Raw genomic sequence first — 16,496 nt, 5'->3', positions numbered from 1 at the left:
ATATTTATAATTCGTACAAATAATAAAATTTTCCTTATTCAGAATCCTTTCAATGTAAATGAAACACTTATTGTTAAACTAAAATTTTAAAGAAAACTGACTTATTCCATTTATAACGAAAGTGACGGGCAACAGCCCCCAAAAATTACTTAATACCAAATCAGTCTTTAAAAATTTAAAAATTCTTAAAATTAACGAATAACAGTAGTTTAACCGTTGGTGCTGGCACTAAATTTACCATTATTTAATTTAAATTTTTTATTCAAACTTACATTTAATAAAAATTAACGATATATTTGGCGCTCCCTCCTCTCCCTCCTCTTCCTCCTCTTCCTCCTCTTCCTCCCCTTCCTCCTCTTCCTCCTCTTCCTCCTCTTCCTCTTCTTTTTTCATTGCCCCTCTTCTGGGGGCCATAAACAGTTCTTTTAAAAAGTTTTTTCAGCTCTCTCTGCAACGTATAAGTATATATTATTATTATTATTTGTTATTATACATATATTACTATATTAAATTATATATAAAAGTATTTTTCATTTACTTACATTAGCAGCCACTAGGTTCGCCAGGTTAGGCCTAGCTGTCCCCCGAGCCAGCTGGCCTAACATATTTCGCCACTGCGACTGTAACATAACAGCAGAATTAGAAGTATATATATTATGAATATACATTTCATCGTACATATATATTGCATATACCTACAGTTTTCCCGGCGTTGAATGCCAGAGCGACTTCTCTCCCTCCGGTCAAATGGAAGGTGGTTTCCGCCTACCGAGCCAATTTAGCAAGAACTGTCTTCATACTTGCCTGTAACATAGACGTGGAATTAGAAGTACATACATTATGAATAAGCATTTCATCGTACATACATATTGCAAATACATACAGTTTTCCCGGCGTTGAATGCCAGAGCGACTTCTTTCCTTCTGGCCAGAACATTGTCGGTCGTTCCCTCAACCGCAGTGGCGCTGTCAATGGTAGCATCGCAAGCACACCTCACTGCCGATCCGCGTGAACATCATCTGCAACATGCAAGGAAAAATTCGCACACGAAGTGTGCAACCCGACATTGCGTGGGTACGCTCGAGCGAATCTAATGACTCGCGAGCTCAGATCTGTTTTAAATTTCCTTCGCTGAAATAATCAGCGAAGGCGCACACGAAGTGTGCAACCCGACATTGCGTGGGTACGCTCGAGCGAATCTAATGACTCGCGAGCTCAGATCTGTTTTAAATTTCCTTCGCTGAAATAATCAGCGAAGGCGCACACGAAGTGTGCAACCCGACATTGCGTGGGTACGCTCGAGCGAATCTAATGACTCGCGAGCTCAGATCTGTTTTAAATTTCCTTCGCTGAAATAATCAGCGAAGGCGCACACGAAGTGTGCAACCCGACATTGCGTGGGTACGCTCGAGCGAATCTAATGACTCGCGAGCTCAGATCTGTTTTAAATTTCCTTCGCTGAAATAATCAGCGAAGGCGCACACGAAGTGTGCAACCCGACATTGCGTGGGTACGCTCGAGCGAATCTAATGACTCGCGAGCTCAGATCTGTTTTAAATTTCCTTCGCTGAAATAATCAGCGAAGGCGCACACGAAGTGTGCAACCCGACATTGCGTGGGTACGCTCGAGCGAATCTAATGACTCGCGAGCTCAGATCTGTTTTAAATTTCCTTCGCTGAAATAATCAGCGAAGGCGCACACGAAGTGTGCAACCCGACATTGTGTGGGTTCGCTTCAGGTTTTTTAATTAGTTTTGTGCTAATCACAATTGGTTTTTTGTACTCCGTTTCTGTGGCCTCTCGGATACTCATGTTCCTAATGTAGCGGCTGTCCAATATTTCGGGCAACATACAATGGACGTAGAATCGCGACAATTTCGATTTCATTTCGTTCTGCCAAAATGTGTCGTCTTTGGTTACTTTTATAGTTTTCATACCCTTTGGTGTCCACAAACAAAACAGACAATATTGTCGACCTGTTATGTGCAGTTGTCCCTGCACTTGGTAAAAATAGTGATGGGTTCTGCGTAATGCAGTACCTGCATCATCTTCAAATATTCTTCGTAGTGGTTGAATATTTTTTATCGCTTCTTCTGGCGAGAATTTTTCTGCCGTCTTCGGGCATTTAATTTCCACGATACCGTCGTCGTCAATTATGCCGTCCGGAGATGCCCCCAAAAATGGTATCTCTGCATCAATGAAGAGACCGCATTTGCGGATTTCCACGTCTTCCTCCTTCGCAAGTTGTTCGCGGGCAATATTCTCACACTGCCGACCATATTCAATGGCAGGCAGCTGCAATATGTTTGGATACAGCAGTGACTTTACCAAATTTCCACACTTGGTTGTTTTCCTTCGCCGACACACTTTGCCAAAGTTCGACGCTGTAAGTAATTTGGATCGGTATGTATGCCACTCGTGGCTTTTATTTTGTTCTACCGTATCCCTCTCTATTTTCTTTCGATTCGTTTGCCAGTCCTGCAGCATCTCCATGTGCCTTTCTTTTTCAAAGCTAAATAGATGTTGCTCCATATCCGGTTTCTCTGCGCTAACTCCATAATCCGGGTCCATTGCTGAACAAAACGGGTTTCTCACCTTCTTCGGAGACTTTCTTTTCCTTTCGTTTCCTTTTTCATTAATGCCTTTCCTTCTTTCTTCTAATTGTTCTATCAATTTCGGCGGCTTCACACCCTTGCCCTCTATTACCTTTGATATTAGTTTTTGCGTGTTGTGCTGTACAACAGCAGCTGCACATCTCGCAGAATATGACCCTCTCTGGCCCCAATTTAACCTTTTCCCACCGGTATATTTTGCAATGATTGCATTGAGGTTCTCAACTGAATTGTTTGTAGTATTATGTAACAAACTTTCAGCATGAGCCATCAATGGACGGAAGATCTCATGCATCCGGTTATATGTGCCGATTTTCTTGAGATGCGGTACCAAGTTGTCTTCTCCCGTGTTTTCTGGGCGGTCGCAGAAATATCCTAGTCTTCGACACTCCTTGTGCTCTCCGAAAACGTGGCTGGGAATATTTAGTAGATCCGTTTGCAAATTTTTTATTCTTTGGTGGGTCGGAAGATTTTCCTTCGATCTGTAAACTGCAGCCTTCACAACATCCGTGCGCAGTCTACGAATGTTATTTTCCACGGCTTTTCGATAAATGCCAGGTGGAGTCTTCTTTACAACATCTTTCAGTTTGTTGCAAAAATTGCGCAATAAATGGTTCGTGCACTCAATCTTTTTCACACGAACCATCTCTGCCTTGTATGGATCACAATCCAAAATCCTTTTATATACGCTGCTGTCGCCATCGGCAATCAATATATTATATATCAGACCTCTTTTTTCTATGCTGGTCTGGAAACCCTCAGCAATTGCAGCACTCTCCATTCTCGTGGATGTCTCATTTCGTCCCCAGTTCTTGAAGCATCTATGTTCTCTGGGGCTTTCCTTCCTCTTCGAAGCGTTGTGGCAAATCAAACACACTTTATTTTTCACACCTGCAAATAACACTTTTTTTGTGTGGTATCCCGCTATTGCACCAATACCGGACAAGGAGTCATGCCTTCCAGTATGGTACGATCTTTTCATCCAGCTGCCGTCAGCCACGACGGGGATGAAAGGGATACCGGAAACTGAAACGTCGCCTCTTCGGACGGCTAATTGTTTCTCCTCTTCTGCCGCTGCTAGCATTTCTGCTTCAGCAAGACTCACCAAATCTTCAACAATGTCGTCATGACGTCTTCGATATTCCGTCCTTGACATGCATGGAATGTTCATTGTTGCAAACATTTCTTCCATCTTTGCGTAACCACCTCCAGAAGTGATTGCAGCGAGGGTCGTAGTATAATTCAAGTCCATTGTTTTGTTGTCTGCCGTTTGACTGTGCACTTCCGCTTCATATTGGCACATCTTGCACTTCAGAGTTATCGTTGCTAACAATCCCGAGCGCTTCATCCCGATCACTTGCAAATGTTGCGTGGTACATTCGAACGTTGCCGAGTGGTACCCTATCAGTAGTACCTGCTCCACCACGAACCGGAAGTCCGTTATGGTTAATCCTTCATCGATGATTGGCTGTGCACATGATTGCTCTTGCGTTCCTGGCTCGATGATGAAATGGGGCATTTCTTGACTTACCTCCGCTGCTTCGATCTTCTCGGTGCGCATCTTCCTTGCCGCTGCAGCTTGTTGAGTTCTATAAATGCAAAATATACAAACAAAAATAAAGGTTTTCAAATGAGTACTATACCGTTCGATCTAAATAGATTGATATTATTAATTAAATAATGTGAGCCAGTCACTGTGCCGTTGCAACCATTTCGAATCATAACCTGGAGTAAGCCGTTCAATCTTTCCATTTTAATTGAACACTTGCAAATGATAACGATGACAATACAAGTAGCAACGATTTGTTGCATAGCAATTGAATCATATTGAACTGTTAATTATATGAATTAATTTGCTTTGTTGGAGTGAGAACATATATATATATATTATTTTAATTGCGGCTAAAAAATTGGCTACAAAATATTTTTCATACATACAATTTATGAATTCATCTAAAAATTTAGATAGTTTTCATACGAGTGACAAGTAGAGATTAATTTTTAATATTACATGAAAGTTTGAATAAGAAATTTAAATTAAATAATGGTAAAAATTCAGTGCGCCAGCACCAACGGTTCGACTGCTGTTGTTCGTTAATTTTAAGAATTTTTAGGGGCTGCAGTTATCTCGATGGTAAATTTTAATAATTATCTGGGTTGAATAAATTTATGCGAACCGTACAAATCGCACGTCGCTTTCATTATAAATGGACTAAGTCGTAACGGTGTAAAAGTATGGGACAATGTTTTCATTAAAATTTTAGTTTAACAATAAGTGTTTCATTTACATTGAAAGGATTCTGAATGAGGAAAATTATATTATTTGCACAAATTATAAATATTATTGATTTCTTAATTTAATACATTTGAAAAAGGGAATTACATGATTATAAGTTATAGTATTTATTTACGAATAAATTTAATGATTTTAAAATGTGTGTGCGTGTGTTGTAGAAGAAGAAAGTAATATTAGTATAAGTAAAAGTGATTTTTTCGTACTTTTTGTATCAGGGTTAATTAAAATAAAGTTAGTGTTTTTAATTATCTCGAAAGTAAAAGAGTTAATTTAATATTTCTGTTATGTATCATAATAGTTATTAATAATGAATTGATGAGTTTATGTTGGAAGAAAATCCTAACTTTGGCATTGTTAGTTGTTACATTTTGTATTGGAATCTTTGTTTTTTCTTTTCTTTTTTACGGACATTATTCTTTCATACTTTTAAATATATTTATTCATTTATCCTACATCAAATTGAATTGGTTAGTGTTGAAATTTTAGCCTCGGACAAAAATTCATCTATAGTTTATTTAGTACTAAGATACTACGATATCGGTTTACATTTTCGCCGGTTCCGTCAGCGGGCAACGACGGTGATGTAAACTGTATATATTAGATACCGCGATACATCATCACCGGTACCATTAGATATACATCGTGCCCTGACTGTTTGGGGGTCCCAGCGTCACGTATACAATGTGAAACGTGAAGATTTAAATTTTTATTACTATTAATCAGTAAAATTAAATTATTTGTATTTCATAACAATTTTATTACTTTGTTGTAATATAATTTAACTTGACTGGATAAATTTAATGTAATACTAATTTAAAATTGGACATTTAAAATTAGAATATTTAAATTTTCAGTAGTTTTAATCAATAAAATTAAATATTTTGTATTATGATAATTAGACCGCATTTCCAAGATTTTCACGTGGCCCGCGGGTGGTCTGGTCTGCCGATAGGACCCACGGTGGACAGTCGCATGAATTGGGGAAAACCGTAATTCGTTTTTTATGGCCATAAATCCGGTCGACGGGCTAACGATGCATACTGTCAATGTCGTACTAAGAGAAAGAAACAGTTGTGCGTTTGTCGTAAATTATGTTGAGTGCGAGCGGCGATTGTGTCGCGCCTTCGACTGACGATATACACACGACCATGCACTCGAGGCCCCAATAGTGTTTGGTTTCCTGGATCGCAGACAAAATATATATATATTGCCGGGTAAGTGGCCGAGGACTGTCGCGTGGTTTTCCACAGATCAGTTTGTTTTTCCTTTAGAGAATCGCGGGCCTCGGGGCATACCAGATTACTGCAGCCCCTAATAATTCAACGAATGCCCCGAGGCCCGCGATTCTCTAAAGGAAAAACAAACTGATCTGTGGAAAACCACGCGACAGTCCTCGGCCACTTACCCGGCAATATATATATATTTTGTCTGCGATCCAGGAAACCAAACACTATTGGGGCCTCGAGTGCATGGTCGTGTGTATATCGTCAGTCGAAGGCGCGACACAATCGCCGCTCGCACTCAACATAATTTACGACAAACGCACAACTGTTTCTTTCTCTTAGTACGACATTGACAGTATGCATCGTTAGCCCGTCGACCGGATTTATGGCCATAAAAAACGAATTACGGTTTTCCCCAATTCATGCGACTGTCCACCGTGGAAATGCGGTCTAATTGTCATAATACAAAATATTTAATTTTATTGCTTAAAACTACTGAAAATTTAAATATTCTAATTTCAAAAGTCCAATTTTAAATTAGTATTAAAATAAATTTATACAGTTAAGTTAAATTATATTACAACAAAGTAATAAAATTGTTATGAAATACAAATCATTTAATTTTACTGATTAATATTAATAAAAATTTAAATCTTCAATCACCATAAATCTAAACTTAATTCTTTACACGACTTTAATACTTTATACGACAATGAACCATTATTTATTTCAATTATTATTGAATACCCTAAACTAACCAATTCAATTTGATGTAGGATAAATGAATAAATATATTTAAAAGTATGAAAGAATAATGTCCGTAAAAAGAAAAGAAAAAACAAAGATTCCAATACAAAATGTAACAACTAACAATGCCAAAGTTAGGATTTTCTTCCAACATAAACTCATCAATTCATTATTAATAACTATTATGATACATAACAGAAATATTAAATTAACTCTTTTACTTTCGAGATAATTAAAAACACTAACTTTATTTTAATTAACCCTGATACAAAAAGTACGAAAAAATCACTTTTACTTATACTAATATTACTTTCTTCTTCTACAACACACGCACACACATTTTAAAATCATTAAATTTATTCGTAAATAAATACTATAACTTATAATCATGTAATTCCCTTTTTCAAATGTATTAAATTAAGAAATCAATAATATTTATAATTTGTGCAAATAATATAATTTTCCTCATTCAGAATCCTTTCAATGTAAATGAAACACTTATTGTTAAACTAAAATTTTAATGAAAACATTGTCCCATACTTTTACACCGTTACGACTTAGTCCATTTATAATGAAAGCGACGTGCGATTTGTACGGTTCGCATAAATTTATTCAACCCAGATAATTATTAAAATTTACCATCGAGATAACTGCAGCCCCTAAAAATTCTTAAAATTAACGAACAACAGCAGTCGAACCGTTGGTGCTGGCGCACTGAATTTTTACCATTATTTAATTTAAATTTCTTATTCAAACTTTCATGTAATATTAAAAATTAATCTCTACTTGTCACTCGTATGAAAACTATCTAAATTTTTAGATGAATTCATAAATTGTATGTATGAAAAATATTTTGTAGCCAATTTTTTAGCCGCAATTAGAATAACATATACAGGGTGTCCCACAATTATTTTAACAGCCGAAAATGAGGGGTAGCTGAGATCATTTGAAGTAACTTTTTCCTTTGCGAAAATGCAATCCGCGGCTTCGTTTGCGAGTTATTAACGAAAAACACTGGCCAATGAGACGAATTGGCGCGAACCATATGGTTATCGATCGGCCGAGCGGCACGTGCGTTTACCGCTGAGTTTGACAGTTGAAGGAGGGACTGTGTGCGGCGTCCGAATCAATGAACAAGTCACGAAGCATGAACTTTTGATATTTTTTTTACCACGTGACAGTGATAATTTCAAGAAAAACGCTATTCATCCTTATTTCAGAATGTCTGAAGAATGTTTACTAAATTTTCGGTCCCGAAATAATATGTAGTTTAACCGTGACAACCGTTTTAATTTTCTCACGTGTACCGTATGAAATTTGTATGCGATATGTACAGTGAAGATTAACAATAAGCAACCCAGTCGAAGTACATAAATGATATTTGAATTTAAATAATTCCGTGTCCGAACAGAATTCAACGAACGATGCGCAAAGCTAATTTAATAAATAATAATCGCGTTAAAGGACATAAGGGATATGTTTGTTAGAGAAATATGAAGAATATTATCAATAAGAAACTCACCCATTTAGTTGTAAAATCCACTTCATGTATCCGACGGCAACGAACAGAAGGATGTCTCCGGACAGGCAATTTCAACGTTTACTTTCACTGCATTATCACTAAACACTGATCACTTATCAATAATATTTATGGATGAACTTCCCTTTGTTAATATGTATAGCTCTGAAAAGAGCAGATATTTTTATGCGACGCGTTCGAAGTTCTCACTGTTAACGACACGTATGTACCACGTTGTCGAGACGAACTGCAGAAGACTGGCACGATGGCCGACATTGTTTCGTTTTCCTACGAGCGAATTTCAACTGTTTCCCATCGAACGCGAACATTGTCAGCCATCGTGCTAGTCTTCCGCAGTTCATCCCGTCAACGCGGTATGTTTTCTTAACGATATGAACTTCGAACGCGTCGCATAAAACAATCGGCTCTTTTCAGGGCCATACATATTAACCCAGGAAAGTTGGTTCATAAATATTATTGATAAGTGATCAGTGTTTAGTGATAATGCAGTGAAAGTAAACGTTGAAATTGCTTGCCCGGAGATATCCTTCTGTTCGTCGCTGTCGGATAGAGATCAGCTGTGCAGTTCATCATACATTGTACGAGGTCCATGCACTATCCTCCTGCACACATTTCCGTGCATGAAGTGGATTTACAACTAAATGGATGAGTTTCTTATTGATAATATTCTTCATATTTCTCTAACAAACATATCCCTTATGTCCTTTAACGCGATTATTATTTATTAAATTAGCTTTGCGCATCGTTCGTTGAATTCTGTTCGGACACGGAATTATTTAAATTCAAATATCATTTATGTACTTCGACTGGGTTGCTTATTGTTAATCTTCACTGTACATATCGCATACAAATTTCATACGGTACACGTGAGAAAATTAAAACGGTTGTCACGGTTAAACTACATATTATTTCGGGACCGAAAATTTAGTAAACATTCTTCAGACATTCTGAAATAAGGATGAATAGCGTTTTTCTTGAAATTATCACTGTCACGTGGTAAAAAAAAATATCAAAAGTTCATGCTCCGTGACTTGTTCATTGATTCGGACGCCGCACACAGACCCTCCTTCAACTGTCAAACTCAGCGGTAAACGCACGTGCCGCTCGGCCGATCGATAACCATATGGTTCGCGCCAATTCGTCTCATTGGTCAGTGTTTTTCGTTAATAACTTGCAAACGAAGCCGCGGATTGCATTTTCGCAAAGGAAAAAGTTACTTCAAATGACCTCAGCTACCCCTCATTTTCGGCTGTTAAAATAATTGTGGGACACCCTGTATATATATTCTCACTCCAACAAAGCAAATTGATTCATATAATTAACAGTTCAATATAATTCAATCAAATAAACCTAAATAAAATAAATTATATTATTACAATCATAGTACTAATTAACTATAACCCAATTATTTATTTCTAAGAAAATTACCCCGTAACTGTATATTAGAAATCAAATTCAATTATTCAATTAGATAATTTCATATCTCTCGAACCGAGAAATCAAAATAAAAATTATATTCAACTCTATTATAAATTAATCCCACATATAAGTCTAAGTTCTAATATATAATATTATATTTTTTAAATAATAGATACGTACAATAAATTTTGATTGAGCTTAGATTTGTGCTACATCATTACTGAACTCCAATGGCGCATTAATATTATTTGACTTCGTGATAGTCAGAGATAACCACAGCTTGCAACCGGGTTGAAATTTTGCGCAGCTAGGTTTTTGTTGACCGGTGGGCCGTATTGCTATGCAACAAATCGTTGCTACTTGTATTGTCATCGTTATCATTTGCAAGTGTTCAATTAAAATGGAAAGATTGAACGGCTTACTCCAGGTTATGATTCGAAATGGTTACAACGGCACAGTGACTCTCTCTGGCTCGCATTATTTAATTAATAATATCAATTTATTTAGATCGAACGGTATAGTACTCATTGAAAAACCTGTAAGGACAATTTTGACCATCTTGAGTCGGCTACGCTCTTTGCAGAAGATTGAAGAGAAAACGTTTGTTGCAAACAAATGCAGAATACGTATTGAAATAATATCTGCAGTGGGCCCTCACCGTGGGAGGGAATGAATTGTCGGACGCGGAAATTGTAACCTTCCCATCTGTGTGCCGTACGCGGCCGGGTCTCAAGGACCGCTCGTAAAAGCAACGAGTTCCAGATCCTCGGCCTTCTAATTTCTTTCTTTAGGGACACCGAAGGCAATCAGCTTTCTTTACGACAATAATCCTAAAATTTCCTTTCGACCCCATCTGTTCGTCAAACAATACGAACATACGTCCATACAACCGGGAAAGCATTTGTACGTGACGAAGATCCCAAGAAAAAGGAAGGGATATCTCGATGTCAGTGCTTTCGATGATACAGAAATTTACGTGAAATATAAATAACGTATAAATGACACTAATCAGCTACTTCGACCCGTCGATTTTGTTTTACAACTTCATTCGAATGATTGAATATGGACTACAGCATATGTCAATATCATAAAAATCCGAGAAATGAAAGTACAAAAGCGAGAAAGCGAAAAAATGTATTTCCAGCAGAAATGAGAACTTACCATTTAAATTATATCGAAACATATTACCGAAATCATAGTAACGAAACAAAATGCTCACTTACCTCTCCTTCATAATTTTTCTTTTGCTGTATCTTGGTCTGGTCAAGGTCAGGTGTTTCGATGCACCTCCCTTCATACATCTGAACAATTGGGAAGAAACCACATCCTCCCAATTCATTGAATTCACAACCTTTGGCATCGTTTCGCTACACTTTTGAAATTGTTAAATTTATCTGTTTCTATTGTTTACAATGAAATGTAGTAGAATAATGCCGAATAGAGTAGAATATAAAAGTAGAATCAAAAAGAATAGAATTAAATAGAATAAAATAGAATGAAATAGAATGAAATAGAATGTAATAGAATGAAATAGCATGAAATAGAATGAAATAGAAAAAATCTAAAATTATAAGAAATAGAAATCGCACGCTTTGCACTCCTAGACCGTATCACTTGGAGAACAAATTACGATCGAACGCGACGTAAAAACGCAGGTTATGCTTGCGATGCTACCATTGGACATTGCCATTGGCACACAACCAATGATATTATTTGAACAATTGGCAGACAACCAATGATATTATTTGAACAATTGACAGACGACCAATGATATTACTTGAACCCTTGGCAGACAACCAATGATATTATTTGAACAATTGGCAGACAAGCAATGATATTATTTCAAAGGGTCGCAGTTTCATTCAACGTTCAAGTCTTGCAGACGTAGGATTACATGTAAGTACATACAATTTCTGTTACATAACCATGGTAACGAAGCCTCTCGCATTCCTAAGTAATTGTAGCGAAGCAAATGAATCATTCCAAGAATGTAAAAAATCTTATATAATAAACAGATATATAAACTATGTATATATAATATTATTTAAGAATACTAAATGCAAATTAGAAATGTGCGTAAACGTTTGTAGAAATTTGTTCTAGTAATTGTAGCAATTTATTTTAACACACATTTCTAATTTGCATTTAGTGTTCTTAAATAATACTATATATACATAGTTTATATATCTGTTTACTATATAAGATTTTTTACATTCTTGGAATGATTCATTTGCTTCGCTACAATTACTTAGTAATGCGAGAGGCTTCGTTACCATGGTTACGTAACAGAAATATTTGCGGCTGGTTGCTTGTTGCCACGAGATATCTCGTGAGCCGTCCGCAATGTGTTAATAATATTACTTTTTTTTTTAGAACCATGGATAACATAACGAACCAAATGGAAGGTATTGTACTAAACAACACGGTCACAGCAGCGGAGGCAGCCTCCGCAGCTACAACTAACGCAGCAGCGGAGGCAGCCTCCGCAGCTACAACTAACGCCGCAGCGGAGGCAACCTCCGCAGCTACAAGTAACGTCGCAGCGGAGGCAACCTCCGCAACAGCTACAAGTAACGTCGCAGCGGAGAACACCACCGAGTCGCTGGACTCAATTCTGGCGCGGCAGCGAGAAATCGCTGCCGCGTACGAGGCTGGGAGAGCTGTAAGTATATGCAATATATGTGTAAAAAGCAGAATGTATAATTATAATATATATATTTCTATTTCTGCTGTTATGTTACAGTCGCAGTGGCGAAATATATTAGGCCAGCTGGCTCGAGGGACAGCTAGGCCTAACCTGGCAAACCTAGTTGCTGCTAATGTAAGTAAATAAAAAATACTTTTATATATAATTTAATATAGTAATATATGTATAATAACAAATAATAATAATAATATATACTTATACGTTGCAGAGAGAGCTGAAAAAGCTATTTAAAAAAACTATGTATGGCCCCCAAAAGAGGGGCAAAAAAGGGGAAAGAGGAAGAGGAGGAAGAGGAGGAAGAGGAGGAAGAGGAGGAAGAGGAGGAAGGGGAGGAAGGGGAGGAAGAGGAGGGAGAGGAGGGAGCGCAAAATACGTAGTAAATTTCTATTAATTTTTGTTTTATTTATTTTTTTATTGATTTTGTTTTAGTAATATAATAAAGTAATATAAGTAAAAGTGATTTTTGTACTTTTTCTATCAGGGTTAATTAAAATAAAGTTAGTGTTTTTAATTATCTTTTAATTATCTTTTTAATTTGAATAATTCCATGTACGAACAGAATTCAACGAATGATTTGCAAAGCTGATTTAATAATAAATAATCGCGTTAAGGGATGTAAAGCATTTGTTTATTAGAGAGATTCGTCGTAGTCTTCGCAAAGTACCCATGCTGAACTGCTTGCACCTTCCGCAGCTTCATTTTCAATTTCTCTTTCAGCATCACTTTCAACTTCACTGTCGCTCTCTATAATTCTAATTTTTCGCCCTCTCACACCTCTTACTGTATCACTATCTTCACTGGATTCGTTCGTTTCACGGCGTAATCCGTCGGAAATCAGCGTAATTTTTTCATCCAAAGCGGCAAAATCGAATTCGTCCGAACTTGAGCTGATTTGTTCTTCCTCCATATTTTTAGGGCTCAAACACTTTTTAGCTACTATTTTTACTGGCAAGACTGTTTCAAGCGAATGCAACGCTGAGACTAACTAAACTGAGCTAAGATTTGGCTACAATGCCAGCCAAGCCTAGTCCACGAAAGTATTTCCGAGAAAAATATCTTATCGCTCATCGTAAATAAGCAGATCGAGTTACAAACGACCATAGCGGCGTAGCAGCATCGCTCGAGTTGACACTTGCCGCAAGAGCGTCCCGCAATTTGAGACTTCAAATCAGCCGGGTGCCGCAGCAGCGCTACCCGAGGTGACACTTCAAATCGGCCGGGCGCCGTATCGGCGCCGCTCGAGCGCAAAGGATTAATTTTAATTCATTCTTATGAATAAAACATAATTTTTATCATTCCTGTTATTTATTTTACTTCCGAATTGCTCCATCACCCTCACTTTTTTAAATAAACGAACTATATACATAAAAATCTTAACCTATACAATAATAAATGTCAAGAAGCATAAATAGAAATAATACCAATCAATATTAAAATTCCTACATCACCAACCCGATTACTTAAAATTGTTAGAGTCCCAGAATGTTACGGCCAAGTGGCCAGGATTTATGGCAGGGGCCATGTGCTTGGGTACCCGGACGGTATGGGTCTGTCCTGGCCCGTTCCCGGGCACGTGCGGCACCGTCATAACGTCTCCTGGTCCTTGGCCTCCATTACGGTCCAGTCAATTACGGTTGGGTCTGGCATTGTTCGGGCACGTAGGCCCATCAACGCGGGATGTCTAGCAGGAGTTATTTTGCCACTCTCCCTCCTAACTCCCGGCCCACCGTTTTGGGGCAGTCTCACTGGATTTGGGATTGCAGTGATTGGACCGTAATTCCTTGCCGCCCACCCTAGGTTAAGAGAAGTAGGGAGGACCGAGGTGATATTAGGCATGACTCCGGTCCTCTAGAAAACAGACAAAACAGACTAGCGGAACAGACAAGCGGGACAGACTAGACAAGACAGACTAGCGGAACAGACAAGAGGGACAGACAAGAGTAGAGACAAGACAACCCAGTCAGGAGAAGAACCTCGTCAGCACCGACGGTTCACTACACACGAGGCCACAAGGGACTCGCTACACGCGAGGCCACAAGGGACTCACCACACACGAGACCATAAGGGACTCACAAGACAGAAAAACCATATTACTCGGACGGCACACCACGTGCAAACTTCTACAAAGCTCGACGCTCACAAGGAGCACCACGAACACTAACACAGAATTTAATCCATTTTTATTTTGATAATAAATTAATAAACAAGATGAAATAAACACCAATCCACCCTAACTTCGTGACAACTGTTCGTATCAACCAAGATGGACGTTCCAATATTCCAGTGAGCAGTTCGGGAGTTGGACATCTCGATTCAGAAAATTCTAAGCTGTTGGGCTTCGGTTGTAGAAATGACCATTTCTTTATTATTGTTGAGATATTTACAATATTCGACGAGCGTTCTTGCTGGAACTGCCGCGCCGCTCACGACTGCCCCGCATGCCACCTTCCCCTGGTCTAGTGACCTAGCGCGCGGCAGAATATCTTCGTGACAACTGTTCGTATCAACCAAGATGGACGTGCCAATATTCCAGTGAGCAGTTCGGGAGTTGGACATCTCGATTCAGAAAAGTCTAAGCTGTTGGGCTTCGGTTGTAGAAATGACCATTTCTTTATTATTGTTGAGATATTTACAATATTCGACGAGCGTTCTTGCTGGAACTGCCGCGCCGCTCACGACTGCCCCGCACGCCACCTTCCCCTGGTCTAGTGACCTAGCGCGCGGCAGAATATCTTCGTGACAACTGTTCGTATCAACCAAGATGGACGTGCCAATATTCCAGTGAGCAGTTTGGGAGTTGGATATTTCAATTCAGAAAAGTCTAAGCTGTTGGGCTTCGGTTGTAGAAATGACCATTTCTTTATTATTGTTGAGATATTTACAATATTCGACGAGCGTTCTTGCTGGAACTGCCGCGCCGCTCACGACTGCCCCGCATGCCACCTTCCCCTGGTCTAGTGACCTAGCGCGCGGCAGAATATCTTCGTGACAACTGTTCGTATCAACCAAGATGGACGTGCCAATATTCCAGTGAGCAGTTTGGGAGTTGGATATTTCGATTCAGAAAAGTCTAAGCTGTTGGGCTTCGGTTGTAGAAATGACCATTTCTTTATTATTGTTGAGATATTTACAATATTCGACGAGCGTTCTTGCTGCAACTGCCGCGCCGCTCACGACTGCCCCGCACGCCACCTTCCCCTGGTCTAGTGACCTAGCGCGCGGCAGAATATCTTCGTGACAACTGTTCGTATCAACCAAGATGGACGTGCCAATATTCCAGTGAGCAGTTTGGGAGTTGGATATTTCGATTCAGAAAAGTCTAAGCTGTTGGGCTTCGGTTGTAGAAATGACCATTTCTTTATTATTGTTGAGATATTTACAATATTCGACGAGCGTTCTTGCTGGAACTGCCGCGCCGCTCACGACTGCCCCGCACGCCACCTTCCCCTGGTCTAGTAATGGTCAAAATATTTGGAATGGAAGTATAAAACTATGTAATTTGTGTCGATTGGTATTATCGACTGTAAGTAACTATACCGGCAAGCTCGCTGTGGTGTAGCTTGTTGGTTGGAAGAGAACTGTGACGCTAGTAGTGAGAAATGTCGGAAGCTCGAGTTGGTGTTTCGGATACAATTCCTATCAACTACTCCTGTGTCTTAATTAACTAAGAAATCAACTGAAAATACACTCCATTGCCTTTGTACGTGCCTTATCTACTGGGCTTCGGTTGTGAATTTTCGATTCGAGCTCTATATCTCTCGATATTTACGAAAAACTGTTAGCGGCGGCCATCTTATGACGTCATGCTCGTGAGATTGACACCACTCTGGCCGAATATTGCAAATATCTCCGCAATAACTGCAAAACGGATATTTCTACATCCGAAGCCCAGTCGTTTAGTCTTTCCGGAATCTAAATTTTCCACTTGTGAACTGCATACTTCGATATTAAA

At 38.7% G+C, this 16,496-nt stretch overlaps 2 protein-coding genes across 2 annotated transcripts; one reads left to right on the top strand and one right to left on the bottom strand.

Moving 5' to 3' along the window:
• Window positions 1-324: 324 nt before the first annotated feature.
• On the bottom strand, window positions 325-11,197 carry LOC143259999 (uncharacterized). The gene is made up of 5 exons (XM_076524416.1): window positions 11,061-11,197; window positions 884-4,201; window positions 700-804; window positions 543-620; window positions 325-448 (listed from the first exon to the last, which is right to left on the bottom strand). The coding sequence occupies exons 1-2, from the start codon at window positions 11,195-11,197 to the stop codon at window positions 1,663-1,665; spliced, it is 2,676 nt and encodes an 891-aa protein (XP_076380531.1). The 3' UTR covers window positions 325-448; window positions 543-620; window positions 700-804; window positions 884-1,662.
• Window positions 11,198-11,200: 3 nt separating this feature from the next.
• Window positions 11,201-13,839, top strand: LOC143260000 (uncharacterized). The gene is made up of 3 exons (XM_076524417.1): window positions 11,201-12,499; window positions 12,581-12,658; window positions 12,753-13,839. The coding sequence occupies exons 1-3, from the start codon at window positions 12,059-12,061 to the stop codon at window positions 12,933-12,935; spliced, it is 702 nt and encodes a 233-aa protein (XP_076380532.1). The 5' UTR covers window positions 11,201-12,058; the 3' UTR covers window positions 12,936-13,839.
• Window positions 13,840-16,496: the final 2,657 nt, after the last annotated feature.

The sequence above is a fragment of the Megalopta genalis genome, chromosome 9 (genome assembly GCF_051020955.1).
Source record: "Megalopta genalis isolate 19385.01 chromosome 9, iyMegGena1_principal, whole genome shotgun sequence".
Classification (NCBI taxonomy): domain Eukaryota; kingdom Metazoa; phylum Arthropoda; class Insecta; order Hymenoptera; family Halictidae; genus Megalopta; species Megalopta genalis.
Note: the sequence above shows the minus strand (reverse complement) of the source record. Positions and strands in the feature narration are given on the sequence as shown.